At 38.9% G+C, this 15,329-nt stretch overlaps 1 protein-coding gene across 1 annotated transcript in view; it reads right to left on the minus strand.

Annotated features, from left to right (window-relative positions):
• The window catches only part of UNC5C (unc-5 netrin receptor C), a 398,375-nt gene that overhangs the window by 45,149 nt on the left and 337,897 nt on the right, over positions 1-15,329 (minus strand). The window contains exons 8-10 of the mRNA XM_053609613.1: positions 3,712-3,768; positions 1,493-1,684; positions 535-879 (exon numbers count right to left, since the gene is read on the minus strand). Of these exons, the coding sequence (XP_053465588.1) occupies positions 535-879; positions 1,493-1,684; positions 3,712-3,768 (594 nt within the window). The remainder of the gene's footprint in view (positions 1-534; positions 880-1,492; positions 1,685-3,711; positions 3,769-15,329) is intronic.

A 15,329-nucleotide genomic window follows, 5' to 3' on the forward strand; every position in this document is an offset into this window, starting at 1 on the left:
TAATCCTAGAGAAGGTCCCGTGATGAATCTGGTGTGTCTAGACAGATATATCAGAGAGGGGTGCAGAGCAAACCTTATCAACACTTTGAGGTTAAAGACTATGTGACAAAGAGGTATGTTAATAATTGAAGATCTGATAATATACTTGCTGGTGATCTAAAAATTAGTATTCAGAAGTATTGCTTCCTATAGTAAATTGGAACTGAACCGACTGTTTCCTAATTAATTTGTGCTTTTAAAGTGCAATGACAACAGTGAGGACTCCTGGCTCCATGCTGCCTTCTAAAATTCTCTTAAAAAAGAAGGGCAATGATAATTTTAAATCACACCTCAGGGGAGAGGGGCTATTTCCAGGAGAAGTATTTTCAGTGTTAGTTGGGGGAAAATAAATATTTTTGCTGCTTATTTTTCTGAAATAATATTTGGTTGACATTGAAAATGGATTTGAGTTAGGTCACATTTAACTTTTCAGGCCTAGTGGTACAAAAAATATGTTTCAAGCTGCACCTCTGCAATGTAAACCTTTAGAATTACCTGAATTGGGAACAATGAGGTGACCTCCCAGGGAGTTGAAGGTGCCAAACGCTGTGCAGGATGGATCCGTCTGTCTTGCGAGACTCTGATTCTTCAGGTTGAGAGCCTCATTCTCTAATAGTGACTGAGTCATCTGTGGGGACAGCTTGGATGTGAACTCTGAGAGGTCATCTTGGGGGGTGACAGCACCGGAGGTGTTGTACACTTTGATTTTCAGGTTGGGCAGTGGATCCAGGATTGGAGAGTTGGTCATTGGGATTTTGTCCGAGACGTCATGCAGGGCATAGACGGGTCCCCTGTACATGGCCGCAGCTGATGTGAGGTCTGGGGGCACTGCCAGAAGATCTGGGTCAGAAGAGAAAAAATTCTATTTGTATTCTCCATTCAGGCCAGCCTACATCAGTCAGACTCCCCCTCACACTTTCCGAGCCCAAACCAAAGCAGCTCAGCTAATATTAGAGATGTATGGATGCTAAGGCTGTACTGGAAACAGGGCGACCAGATGACTGGAGTCTACATGGTCGTTGGCTATAAATAAGTAGCAAGCTCATTCTGCATTCCACTTTGAAGCCTACTTATAATACTTAAGGTACATTTCAACAGATTGTACTGAACAGAAAGCCCCATTTTCCTCTTGTTACAGTAGACACAATGTCTTGTCAGAATGGAAAAAGGAGACACAAGAAATCAGTCTACTTATCAGTATACTCTTTTCCAATAGAAGTTACAAAGTATATCTGTCAGAAAAGAAGAAAAAGATGATTTGTGTACATGGTGAACTTTAATTTGTTAGGTGAATGATGTTAATATGGTAAGGAACACAGTTGACCCAAACCTCTGACTTTAGGGGGCCTACATTCTAGTTGAACTGGATGACCCAAATGTCACTGGTCTTGAAGCCACAGAGGGGAAGAGCTCTCGTGCGACACACCAGGTGTGACGTGAAATGCCCACTGACCTTGTCTTGCCGCCTTGATGTTCACAGGCTGAAAGCCCCCATTGAGTGCTGAAGAGTCAATGATGTCAGACTCAAAGTCACGATGATTCTTCCGATACACGAACAAGGCCACCACTACCGAGATGGCCAGGCACACTATCACTGCTATGACAATCCCCACGTAGAGAGCAACGTCATCTGAGTCAGGAGCAGCTAGAGGGAAGGAAGGAAATGCTGGACCAGCTGCTTAAAGAAACTTCCCACACTACACATATGTATTGCTATAATTTTTTCAGACATTTATTGCCTTTTTTATAGGTTAATTTCAAATCTATTTCAAAAGCTATATAAAATAGCTGTGGCCTTTCAGTGGAAAATTATTTCTGATTTCTTTTCCTTTCCCACTCTACATCTATCCACCCACTAATCTATCTTATAATTGGGCAGCATAACAGAACATTTATTACTAGGCATATAAAGAAACTGGAACTAAACCCATCCTGACCCACGGGGGGCGGGGAAGGTTTATTACTCACTTCAGGTGGAAAAGTTTGGAAGAGTTTTTAAGTTAAATGATAGTTCTTGAAAAACATAAACATCAACACCGTTAGGAACCTGGCATATTTTGAATGTGTCTGTTTATTGAACCAGAATATTTTCCTAAGTATCATTCCAAGTCATGAAATTACTTTCCATAAAACTCTTCTCACTTTCCCCTAAATCAATGGAGGGGTGGGTGGGGATGGTATATCGAAGCAAAGCAAATATTAGGAGCAAACATACTGGATTTGAAACGTGTGCTTTCAGAAGACGTAGATCTAGGGAGCAGAGGTTAACGCTGATAACCTTCTCTGAGGCCAGCCTTTTGATACAGATGCAATGTTGTCTCTGAGAACCCTGAGCTCCCCACGCTCCCTTGTAAGACATTTACATTTGAGCTACTCATTACTGGAATAAAATATAACTATGGTGCACTAAGTAAGATAAAGTCGTGGCTCAGTGCTCAGACGGGTCGGACTACCCAAAAGGCAAATAAGCACTTGACCAACACAGTGTGCATATTTGAGAGCAGACTTGTGGGTAAAGCAAAAACAGAATTCCTGCAAATGATGCATATCGTGTTGGGGGCCTGGAATGTGCTTTGATCCAACTGGAAAAGGTGATAGAGGCTGATAATCAAAATCAAAACCAAACCTTTGCTGAACTCTCGAGACCCTTAGAGTCTCTCTTTTTTAGTTTTCTGTAACCCACAAGAAATAGTCAGCAGAGTTAACCAAAGCTGCTCTGTTCACTGCAAAAGAAGTGGTTAAATTAATACTTCAGGCAGTCAAGAGCAACCCAACATTTTATAGTCAATTTTATACGCATGTGCATTTTGGGGGAAGAGAGAATTTTCAAATTTGTAGGTCCCATGATGTCCTAAGATTTCAGGGGCCACTCCTCTCTCAAGACAGTCATATGGTTTATGTGGTGAAAATAATTCATCATTTCATTGGCTGGTGGCTTATGTGATAACCAACCCACACTCTAGACAGGTAGCTTTCCTGCAGGACAGTATATAAAAATTCCTTATGGAAACTGCTCTTTTTTTTAGCATTTTGTGTTTAAATGTATCATATGGGAAAGGCTTTCACTTGCCTTTTTAAAATACTGTCCTCAAAGCGGAATATCCACTCTTCCATTAATTAAGCCAATATTGGCATTGGCAGATTTTTTTTCAGAAAACCAATGACATCCCAAATACTTCTGGTTGGGTGAGGTGCTGCTTTGAAGTGCTGACTTCACTTTCCTGCTGAGTTTCATCAGAGGCCCTGCCATTGGATTCTGAACTCGGGTCCGAATATTCCATCTAACTCCTTAATGTTTTACTCTACTGGGCCATAATTACTTATTGCACATTCATGATTTCTAGCTCAACAGATGTGCCTTTTATCAACCCTCTTGTTTTTAGTATTTGAACTCTGCCCTTTACTTATATCAGCATATTTCATTATGTATTTTGTCAGCTACTGAGACTCAGGCTTTTTAATGGAAGACAGATAGATTTTAAAGCTGGCAGAGTCATGAAATGACCCTTTCTTCCCTTCAGCAGTGAAAATCTAATTTGTTTTCCATGTTAGAATATATTAGGCTCCTTTTTCCTGTGTGCACATCTGTGAGCCCAAGAAAGGTAAACTTGAACTGGGAGCAATAACGTTACATGATTATTCAGCAACATAAAATTCAAACATCCAACTTACAAGAAAATCCATATTCATTCTGGGTTCTCTGTTCAGTTGAAATAGGATAAATGAAACCTTGAAAAGAAAAAAAAAATAAAACAAAAATGGGAACAAAATCAAATTAATGAGGGAAACAAAACAGGAAGCATGAAAAATGGTTTAATTAAAAGGAAGGGAAAAGAAACCTGTGGTCCTTTAAGATTCTCTTTCAGTGCAAAATTATGATTTTGCATCTTCTGTCTGCTCTGGAGCCTCACTAAGAATTAATAAGTAGGCAGATTGAATTTCAGAGCAAAAACTGGTCTCGAGTCACTAACTTTGGAGTGCTTAAAGTCTTTCTTTTATTGAGCATAAACTCTAATGGATCTAATTTATTTCAGACATCAAGGGTCATTAGCATAAGGAAAATCTTTTTTTCTTCTTCCTTGCCATATGCTTTAATTCCCAGGACATTTTCAGTAAGGCTGTACACAGTTGTGTTTATTATTATTATTATTATTATTTTTTTATTTAATCATAACAGCTTGCTCTTGGTCTAATAGAACCAAAGAAGATGTGTTGTCACTGGTCAAAGGTTAAGTGGCCATTTACTGAGCTGAGCTGAGTCCACCTCTCCCAGCCCATCTCAAATCCACTTTTCGGATTTCCTATTGTTTTTTACCCCCTTCATTTAAAAGGAATCCAATAGGTATTGCCCAGGGACTGAACAGTTTGGCAATGCAATGGAAACTGAATGCTTTTTACTAGAAATCATTTGAAAATGAATAGGTCTGAGAGGTTATAAGATTATTTATTCTAGGGCTCCAGAGGAATAGTGAAAATTGGGCAAAATAAAACCCTCATCTCAACAGAAATAACACTAGCTGTTTTAGTTTTCTTCCTTTTTAGTATATTGTGAGGTTGGAAACTAACAGGAATAATAACATAACACTAATAATGATAATACTGTGAAGCAGAGCAAGACAGGGAGAAATCACACACACACGTGCAACACAAACTTCTGAAATGCAAAATCTTGTGGAAAGTTTCTAAGTATAATGGGCACCCACAGATTCAAAGATTTAATATTCTACAGCATCATCAAATGATAGGGCACAATTTAGGTTAATCAAATGAAGATGTATAAGAAACATGTGAATGAAACCTTCCTAGTAAGATTCCAGGGCCAAAAATACAGGGACACTGCGAGAGTCACAATTAACTGGTTCAAAACACTAGGCCAGAGAAGCTTTAACACTGACAGCCACTCTGCCTTGTGGCCCCGGCAGCACTTCCATCATCTGCAGCATGCTCAGCTCTTACAAGCTATTTACCTATTTTGGGGGACCTAATTCTGGAGAAACACACGGTGCTACCTTAATGAAAGAGAGGTTTGCTGTAGCACAGACAGGTTTGCTCTGAATTAATTTTTAATGTCTTATTTTAGAGCAGTGATTGCAGCCTCCTACTCAGTTTTATAAATATTATATTCCTTATTCCAGTTGTCTGAGTCCATGCATTAGGTTTGATTTTCATTTTTAAACACCTCCGTCTGGTAATAACCTTTTTCCATTTGTATTCTGTGAACTCAATAAAGGGACACCTGCAACGCAGGCAGGCTTTCGTCTTAAAGCCCAGAGGCTTAAGACAAACCAAACTGGTAAAGGAGACCAGATAACGACGCCTTCCTGTTGGAAGTGATGACGTTAAGTAGAGGAATGTCAAAAGACTTATTTTTGCAGCCAAGAGGGCAAGGAAACGAGTATAAAATAGGATATTTGGAACTGTTCTGATGTTCCTCCTGAACATTTTGCTAAGGATCAGCATGGGCCTGCTTGAGCAAGCAGGAGAGCTGTACTTATAAAAGGAGACGTTGTATCCAGAGAGATACACCACGATCTGAAATTTCCCCTCCAAGGCAGTGCTGGGGCTTCTATAGCTTATGTTTTTCCTTTCCAACAGAATTCCTGTTCTTCACAGGCAGAGAAAAGAATAATAGGGAAGAACTTTATAGTTTTTCTTTTGATTTCACCTTTCATATGTTTATGTAGATTTGAACTGCCTTTTTTTGTGCCCTGTGGTATTCATCTGAGACTTAAATTTTATTATATGCACAGAACTGGCATTCATTCATTAATACTCTTGAACCCTATTACATTCTGGGTTCTATTTCAGACATGGGGGTACCTTCCTGCAGCTTCCATTGTAGGTTAATAAAAAACAATCAAGAAAACAAAACAGGGTGGCGCCTGTGGCTCAGTGAGTAGGGCGCCAGCCCCATATACCGAGGGTAGAGAGTTCAAACCTGGCCTCGGCCAAAACTGCAACCAAAAAATAGCCGGGTGTTGTGGCGGGCACCTGTAGTCCCAGCTGCTTGGGAGGCTGAGGCAAGAGAATTGCTTAAGCCCAAGAGCTGGAGGTTGCTGTGAGCTGTGTGAGGCCACGGCACTCTACCGAGGGCAGTACAGTGAGACTCTGTCTCTACAAAAAAAAAAAAAAAAACAAAAAGAAAACAAAACAAAAAGATCGTTTCAAATACTGAAAAAGTAAAAAAATGTAATGTGATTGGAGATATAGGTATGCCAACTTAGGGAATTAGGGAAGCATTTTTTATTGAGATGAAATTTGGTCTGCAGCGTAAGGGATGAGAAGGAATCAGCCAAGTCAAGGCCAGAAGGAAATAGTGTTCAGTGAAAGTCCCAACATGAAAACAGGGTGGGGAGGCACCAGGGGAGTGAGGTGGGGTCACAAGGTGGGCAGTGGCCAAATCACGCCCGCCTGGCCGTCCACAATGAGAAGTTTCGATTTTATTCTAAGTGAAATGCTAATCCTGTGATGGAATGCCATTTTGAAAGAGATTCACTTTGGTTTCTCTATAGATAATGAATTGCTAAAGGATAGCACATCGATATATTTGATGAGGTATTTGCAATTTGAGGTGGTTATAAAATTTTAAAATATTAAAGACAAAATCTTATTCACGATTAGTTATCCCTCATAGCCAATTAGAACCAATCTAGCCAGACTGTTATTTTCCCACATGGGAAAGTACAACAGTCTGATATTAAGTGTACTCAAATGGTTCAACCCCCAATTTCCTGCCTATGAAACACTGGTAAAGAGTGTTGGAAGGCATCTTTGTACAACTTTTTCCATCCTTTTTGTAACACTTCTGCAACTGCAGAAGTAAAGTGTCAGTGAGAAGACTCGGAATCAGAGAAGAGGATTACTGTTCCAATACCCTAAATGAGGGTAACACAGACGCATTTTCTAGGGTTTGTTTTTAATGCTTCTCCATATGATCTGTCTCTCACGGAACGACATGAAACATTTTCTTCGGCTAACAAGGTGACCCTGCTGAGAATAGTCCTAGCAATAGTGAAAAATAACATATCAAGCAGAATGCAGTGCAAAAGAATTGTTTATGTGGTTGCTACGGACAGGCTGGTTCATAAGTTAAAGATTTCAGTTAACATTCCTGCTACTTGAAAGCAAGGTAGACTGAAAAGCAACAGGGTCATTGGCAAGCAGTGAAGCCCTGATTTTTCATTCTGATGAACTTGAGTTTGAATCCAAGCTCTGCCACTTCTTATCTGTGAGAGTTTGGTCAAAACCACTTCTCTGAGCATCAGTTTTCTAATCTGTGTAAGGGGATACAGATACTTTCTTCCACAGCTATGGAAAGAATGAATGAGATTTGTAAAGAGCTGGTACAGTGCAAGTACTCAGCAAGTGACCAACAATGATAGTGATATTATTATGGCACACATTGCTAACGTATACCAGAGGCTGAGCTCGTAAGGGATTTTATCTGTACACTTAACTAACACAGCCTAATATTTTTAATGAGTGACCTCAGGAAATGTGCTTAAATCTCAGTTTCCCCCATTACGATAGAAACCAGGGGCTCAGTTTTCCAGAGAAACCATGAGCAATGCCCTCTTTGAAGTACTGAATACTCTTTCACCCTCTTCACTGAAAGAGGTTTATGCCCGGGTTTTTGTGGCTTCTGGCAAAGATACAGAAGCATATTGCAGAAGCAAATTTCTAGGGCCAAAGTGAAAATTGATGCTAACAGTATTTCTCAACTAGAAGTGGTGCCATTTCTCAAAAGGGTCTTTGCAATGGGACAGGGGAGGTGTTTTTGGTTGTTATGACTAGGGGGTTGTTTTGGCATTTAGGGAGTGAGTGCCAGGGATATGGAATGTCCTGCGATGGAAGGAACAGTCTCGCCAGTGAAAGAACTGTCTGGAACAAACTACAGTGCCACTGACAGCTTTCAAAATCACCTCTTTTGGACTGACAGAGGCACAGGCGTGGAGCCTGAGGAAGGGTGAGAGGCTGGCTTCCACCGGGTGCTGTAGCCTCAGGAGCTGAGCAGAGGGCAGGGCTGCTGCCTTCCAAGGGAATTTCTTATTCCTTATAGCCTCTTCTTCTTATTATTATTATTTCTATTTTTTAAGAACATTTATTTTTTAAAGAAGGGATTTGCCTGATTTGGGGGAATAGGAACTGGAGGAGCTTTGATTGTGGAGAGAAACTTTAAGTGAAGCCTCAGTTTGAAAACTGGAGCAAGAGCAAGCTATGTCTTAAGGGAGAGGGGAGGAGAGGAGGGTCCAAACCTGCCTATCACAGGGGCAGTGGACACCAGATAGGTGACGAGCAAACTCGTAACTCTGACACATGCATTACAAAAGCAACCCATCAGCAAAACTATTTGCACCCCATAATATTTTGGGGGAAAGTTAATGTAATTACCTTTTATCAGAAAGACATACCATAATTGCTCAAAACATAATTTCAAGAGATACCTTGTACAGCCTTTTTCAGACAAGGACACTGACTCCCAGAGGTGAGAAATGATATTTTCAAAGGTATCTACAGTGTTGAAATTCAACCAGACAAAATTTGATTTCAAAATTCCCATAAGTATAATCGATGGTGGTGAGCGAGTTTTGTATTTGTCCAGCTGTGGGTGATACCTGTCACGTCTGTGTTTCCTGTAGATTTGGATCATTAATGGCACTGTTTTCTGGCTGCTAGTGATAAAATGACTGAAGAAAAAAATGACTTTTCTTAATTTGCCTAAGGTCATCTTTTAGGCTAGCGATGGGGATGTCCAACTATTATGAAAGATCAGAGATCATGTCCAAGTAGCTTAAAAAAAAAAAAGACAGCTTTCCTTGGTTTTATGCTGCAGAAAGTAACATCGAATTATCTTTAAGTACATGGCCAACACCTAGTAACTGAGTAATAAAATGCTTGAAAATAGCCCGTTTGGTCTGTTTATGAAGTCTCAGAAACTATTATAAAAGTAAATCTTCATTTTCCCAATAAACAGCAACTACTTCTATTTTTCTAGTCTTTAAAGATTTTTTCTATTTATACAATATAGATAGCAGATTAAATCCAAACATGAACATGGTTTGTGATTCATTTTTTCAAAAACATAATAAAACTTTTTATGCCATAATTCTTTCATAGAAAAAAAAATTAAGGAAGTATGTTGATGTGGGAAATGTCATAATTTCTGAATATCACTGGCCAGATTTAAATTTCTCAAAAGCAACTCTATGCTCTCACCAACACGCAAACCTCAGGAGGTTGGAGGTGAAAAAGATGGTTGACTAGAACTTCTTACTTTATTTGAGCATAAAGTGGTAAAGGGACTTGTCTCACATTACAAAATTGGTGAAACAGTAGAGCTCAGGTAAGATCCAGCCCTCGGGCTCCAGCTCCAGGGTCCATGGAAGTGCTATAGGAGCAATAATTAGTAGATTTAAATGAAGAGAGACAAGGAAATAATAGAAAAAGGCTCGACAGGTTCCCGGCTTCATTTGTAATTCAGTGATTGAATGAGGTAACACTACTGATTTAGACTGTAAACTACTGCTCCATTTGTAACGTCATCATTAGTATTCATGAAATTTATAAAGCTAAAATAACACAGAGGGCGTTTCTGCCTTATCGAAACAACTTCCCGCCGGTGTCTTTTGCTTCCAGCGTGGGACAAGTCTTGGCATTTCTACTCTAACGTGAATTATGTAGTTGTTAATGCATGATAGTCACACTGTACTTGGCATAAAATCCTATGGTAAGTAAATATTTAAAAGGAGAAACACCATGTCCCTCAAAATAACATCAGGAAAAAAGGAATAAATATCAGTCATTGGAGGGACTCTCTACCTCAGAAGAAAATCCCATTTTAAAGCCATGAAAGCTGACAACCATTTGCTTCAACAGCCTTCATGGAAACAGGCTGCAAAATGAAACAGATTTGATTTCCTAGGTTGGCTCTAAAACTTGTTTGTGGGTGTTAGGTGGGTGATTTTAATTCTATGCCTCAGTTTCTTCATCTGCCAACGAGAACTATTTTATAGGATTATCAAAAACTCTGCGGTTTTTTTTGCCCCTACATTCTCAGAGTTAATGATATTGAACCCATTCAATTTCATTGCAGCTTGGTTGTGTCTACAGTGTCTAACATGGAGGACTGGAGTCAGAAGCAACTTAGGCCAGAATCCAAAATTGGTGCCATAGGTGGAAATCAAATAAAAATTCACTAATAAATTCCTTTCAATTACAATGTGTATAATATAGTAATTTTATGCCCTCCTACATTGGAGAGCCATTGATCCAAACTTACCTAAAAGGAAAGTCTGTATGTAGATGTCTGGGAATGAAAATTCCCTATTTTTACATTAACTATCAAATCCCTGCCCCAAAACAGATGGGAAGTATTTTGTAAGGTATACCTGCTTGTCTTCAACTACTCATTATATGTCAATGTGGAGCTGCTTCTTTAACTTTAATTTGCTTCTGTGACCTTAATACATGCAAATAGTTTTTATGATACTGTGAGGATTAAGTATAATAGAGGATTGATTCACATCTTGTACATGGGCGAGCATGATACAACTTAAACGTATGACATAATTGTAGTTTGTAAAGACATAGGTGGACTTTACCTACAAATGCAATCAGTGTAACCTGGCTTATTGTACCCTCAATGAATCCCCAACAATAAAAAAAAAAAAGTACCTATTTTATTTTTTCAATCACAAAGTTCCTAGTTATTTTCAATCCTATTAACCTACTCTAAAGACATTAGACTACTTCGTAAGATCTTTCTTCACTTCATGATCTTTCATTAGAAGAATCTGTACTCCAGATGGACCCACCCCTCCCCTTGACCTGGCTGCCTGGCACCCTTTTTGCCAGTGACTTTAGCCAAAACATGGGATTTTTCTCACCCCAATTAAATTTCTTAGGATGCAAATGTTCTTACTAAAACCTCAATGGCCATTCAAAGTAAACATGCCCAGATTTTCTTTTTTCCGTTTAGGTAAGTTCTTACCCAGCAAACCCATCAGGGCTGCACTAATGATGTCAAAGGTCAGGTCTGTCAAAGACAACCAGGGTCATTTGTTATAATTTACCACTCTTCTGAGGGTTTATTTATTGATGAGGCTTAAGGAACGCCAAATAAATGAATACATAAATTCTGGGACATGACAATAACAATCGAAAAGAACATTTGCTTATCACTAATGTCAGTTATCTAAATTGCTGGGATAATTTCCTGCTTCAGCCTTCAGATGACAGTGGCTACACCTCACTCAGTTGGTCTATAATTCTATTCCTAGTAGCAAAAAAACACACCCTGCTGAGTAGGAATATCAGATAATTAACATCCCAGGATGTAAACGTCTTATCTCATGACTGCTCAGTAGGTGAAGCTTAAATATCTAAAATTTAACTAACAGTTCAGTAAAATCAAACTCATACATCAGCTGCTTGAGCATTTTTTTATGTAGTAGACTCCATCCCTGTCAATGCTTCTTTAAACAGAATAATAAATTATTCAATCTAAAGGTGATGATATTAGAATCTTTCCATGGTAGTAAAGACACACGACAGAAAAAGTCCAGTGATGAAGGGCCCTGGTGTAAGGTGGCTGATTTCTAGAATATATTATCCTGCTGCTGGATTTTCAGACAAAAAGAAAAATTTAGCTTATACCCCTGGACCTACACCCACGTGACCTTGAAAGGGCCCCTGCTTTGCCGTGGTTGCTTGTCTGGTGACACCTTTTTGGATGCCCTTGGTCTCCTTTTCATCTGGAAGTTGAGGATCTTGATTTGTCATCTCACACTATGGGGGCTCTGTAGGCATTGGTTAGGTTTCTGTGGGCTAAAGTTTCTAACTCCATTCCTGCTTTCAAAAGCAGGAAAGTGTTTTACCAGAAAGGAAAAAAGCAAAAGCGAGACCACACTTATTACACCAGAGACTGTGGAGCCCTGCACTGGGCAGGTGGTCCAGGTATAGAATATTTATTTGCCAGCTGGGACACTGCACATATCAAGAGCTACACAAACATAGCTATGACATCAACTTCTTCCCAGCTACAGATGAAAGCATTCACTGGGTGACACAGTTAGGCCCTTATCAAACTGCTGTATTGACAAAAATTTCAGTGGGAATGGGCTAGCACCTTGTCACATGCCTACCACGGAAAGTTATACACACATCATTCTAAAGTCAAGTAATGGCTGTTTGTAAGGTAAATTGCTTCCCCACATTAAATGCACCTGGGATTCCTGGGCCCTGTGGGGCAGCGCGTCCACGCCACAATTTACACTCAGAGAGGTCTGCTACTTCCTCTGTGCTTGAGAATTAATGGAAGAGCTGTGTGACACGTCAATTTTTTAATGAGTAGAAAATGCTAAATTTGCAGAATGCATAACATTTTAATTTCCCAAAGTCAGGAAGTTCTCAAATGCAGACACAATTCTAGAGAGTTATTGTTTGTAAATTGCAATTTTTACTTTGTTGTGGCATAAACCTGCTTCAGCAAGAAGGAGTAATTCTAAATTCAGATTTGAGTTGTTACTTATGACCATGTGAAACTCCAAACTTAGAATAGGACTTAAAAGTAAAGTCCACCGGAAGTTTCAGTAACATAATAATCTAATTTAGTATATTCTTAAATATACACGAGCCGCAATATCTGGGCCAAAATATATACTGTATATAGTCTCTGAAGTGCTATTTTCAAAAAGAAGAATACAATTGTATTGCTAAGATCAATAACTTTTAACTTTTACAATATTTATAATGAATTCTTATTCATGTCTCTGTGACTCTCTTCAAAACCATTTTGTATAAATCCGATTTCAAACATATATTGAGAAATAGGGGTTATGAATGAATATATTCATTCATATTACTTCTTCAAAATACTTGGGTGAGTACATGTATGTAACTCTCGCAACCCCAGGGTTTTATACAACTGGGGTTTTATGCAAGTATTTTATGCAACGCTTTTTCAGCCATCTCATTTGAATCAATGTGACCAAATTCCAAGGGCAAGTCAGTGACATTGCTGTATCTCAAATCTAGAGACCGCTGCTCCAGGATTATACTGTGGTTCTAGCCTATCCTCAACATGTCTTTGTTGAAATGCCATTTATAATCACAAACACAACAGAATACCAAGCATAAAGAATGTGTAAATAGAAAACATTTAGATTGGTCTGAAATTCTCCTTTTTGTTTGGGTCTTTTCCTGGTTTTGGTATCAGGGTGATGTTTGCTTCATAGAATGTGTTGGGGAAGATTCCTTCTTCCTCAATTTTTTGGAATAATTTCTGCAGTACAGGAATAAGCTCTTCCTTGAAGGTTTGATAGAATTCTGGAGTGAAGCCATCTGGACCAGGGCATTTTTTGGTTGGAAGATTTTTTATTGTTTCTTTGATCTCAGTGCTTGAAATTGGTCTGTTCAGGAGCTCTCTTTCTTCCTGGCTGAGTCTAGGGAGAGGGTGTGATTCCAAATATTGATCCATTTCTTTCACATTGTCAAATTTCTGGGCATAGAGTTTCTGGTAGTATTCAGAGATGATCTCTTGTATCTCTGTGGGATCAGTTGTTATTTCCCCTTTATCATTTCTGATTGAGGTTACTAGAGATTTTACTTTTCTATTCCTCGTTAGTCTGGCCAATGGTTTATCTATTTTATTTATTTTTTCAAAAAACCAACTCCTTGTTTCATTAATTTTCTGAATGATTCTTTTGTTTTCAATTTCATTGATCTCTGATTTGATTTTGGATATTTCTTTTCTTCTACTGAAGAAAAGGCTTAGATTAGGCTTAGATTGTTCTTCCTTTTCCAATTCCATAAGATCTCTTGTGAGATTGTTGATGTGCTCTCTTTCTGTTTTTCGAATGTAGGCATCTAAAGCGATGAATTTTCCTCTCAAAACTGCTTTTGCAGTATCCCACAGGTTTTGGTAGCTTGTGTCTTCATTGTTGTTATGCTCAAGGAAGTTAATGATTTCCTGTTTTATTTCTTCCTGCACCCATCTGTTATTCAACAGAAGATTGTTTAGTTTCCATGCCTTTGGGTGGGGTCGAGCATTTTTGTTAGAGTTGAGTTCCACCTTTAGTGCCTTATGGTCTGAGAAGATACGAGGTAAAATTTCAATTCTTTTGATTCTGTTGATATTTGTTTTGTGTCCCAGGATATGATCAATTTTGGAGAATGTTCCATGGGGTGATGAGAAGAATGTATATTCTTTATCTTTGGGGTGGAGTGTTCTATATGCGTCTATCAAGCACAGTTGTTCTAGAGTCTCATTTAAGTCTCTTATATCCTTGTTTAATTTCTGTTTAGAGGATCTGTCCAGCTCTGTAAGAGGAGTGTTAAAGTCCCCTGTTATGATGGTATTATCAGATATCATATTGCTCAGACTGAGTAAGGTCTGCTTCAAGAATCTGGGAGCATTTAAATTGGGTGCATAAATATTTAGAATTGAAATGTCTTCTTGTTGTATTTTTCCCTTGACCAATATAAAGTGACCATCTTTGTCTTTTTTGACTTTAGTTGCTTTAAATCCACATGTGTCTGAAAATAAGATTGCAACTCCTCTTTTCTTCTGAATTCCATTTGCCTGAAAAATTGTCTTCCAACCCTTGACTCGGAGCTTTAATTTGTCTTTTGAAGCCAGGTGTGTTTCTTGCAGACAGCAAATGGATGGCTTGTGTTTTTTAATCCAGTCAACCAATCTATGTCTCTTCAGTGGGGAATTCAAGCCATTAACATTTATTGAGATAATTGACAAGTGTGGTAGTATTCTATCCGGCTTGACTCCTCGGCTCCTAAAAGAGTTGCGAGTCAAGCCCCAGCATGCTGGAATAAAATCCTCTTGCTGTTTGCATCAAAAAAAAAAAAAAAAAAGAAAGTGCTAGGCCCTAGGGACAGAGAATCTGCGAAAAGGCCAAGCATCACTGCTGGCCCTGAGTACTAAAAACAATACTCTCTAGACACAGCATATTCTCCCAGCCCGAAGTCATAGACTAGCAGTAATAAGACAGAAATGCAGTAAACAGAATGTGTTAAGAGTTCAATCATGTAGCTAAAAATAAACTACTTGTTTTTTTTTGGTTTTTTGGTTTTTTTGAGACAGAGTTTCAAGCTGTTGCCCTCTGTAGAGTGCCTTGGCATCATAGCTCACAGCAACTTCAGACTCTTGGGCTTAAATGATTCTTTTGCCTCAGCCTACCAAGTAGCTGGGACTACAGGTGCCTGCCACAATGCTTGGTTATTATTTTTTTGTTGCAGTTGTCATTGTTGTTTTAGCTGGCCTGGGCTGGATTCGA

Source organism: Nycticebus coucang, chromosome 1, assembly GCF_027406575.1.
Source record: "Nycticebus coucang isolate mNycCou1 chromosome 1, mNycCou1.pri, whole genome shotgun sequence".
Taxonomy (NCBI): domain Eukaryota; kingdom Metazoa; phylum Chordata; class Mammalia; order Primates; family Lorisidae; genus Nycticebus; species Nycticebus coucang.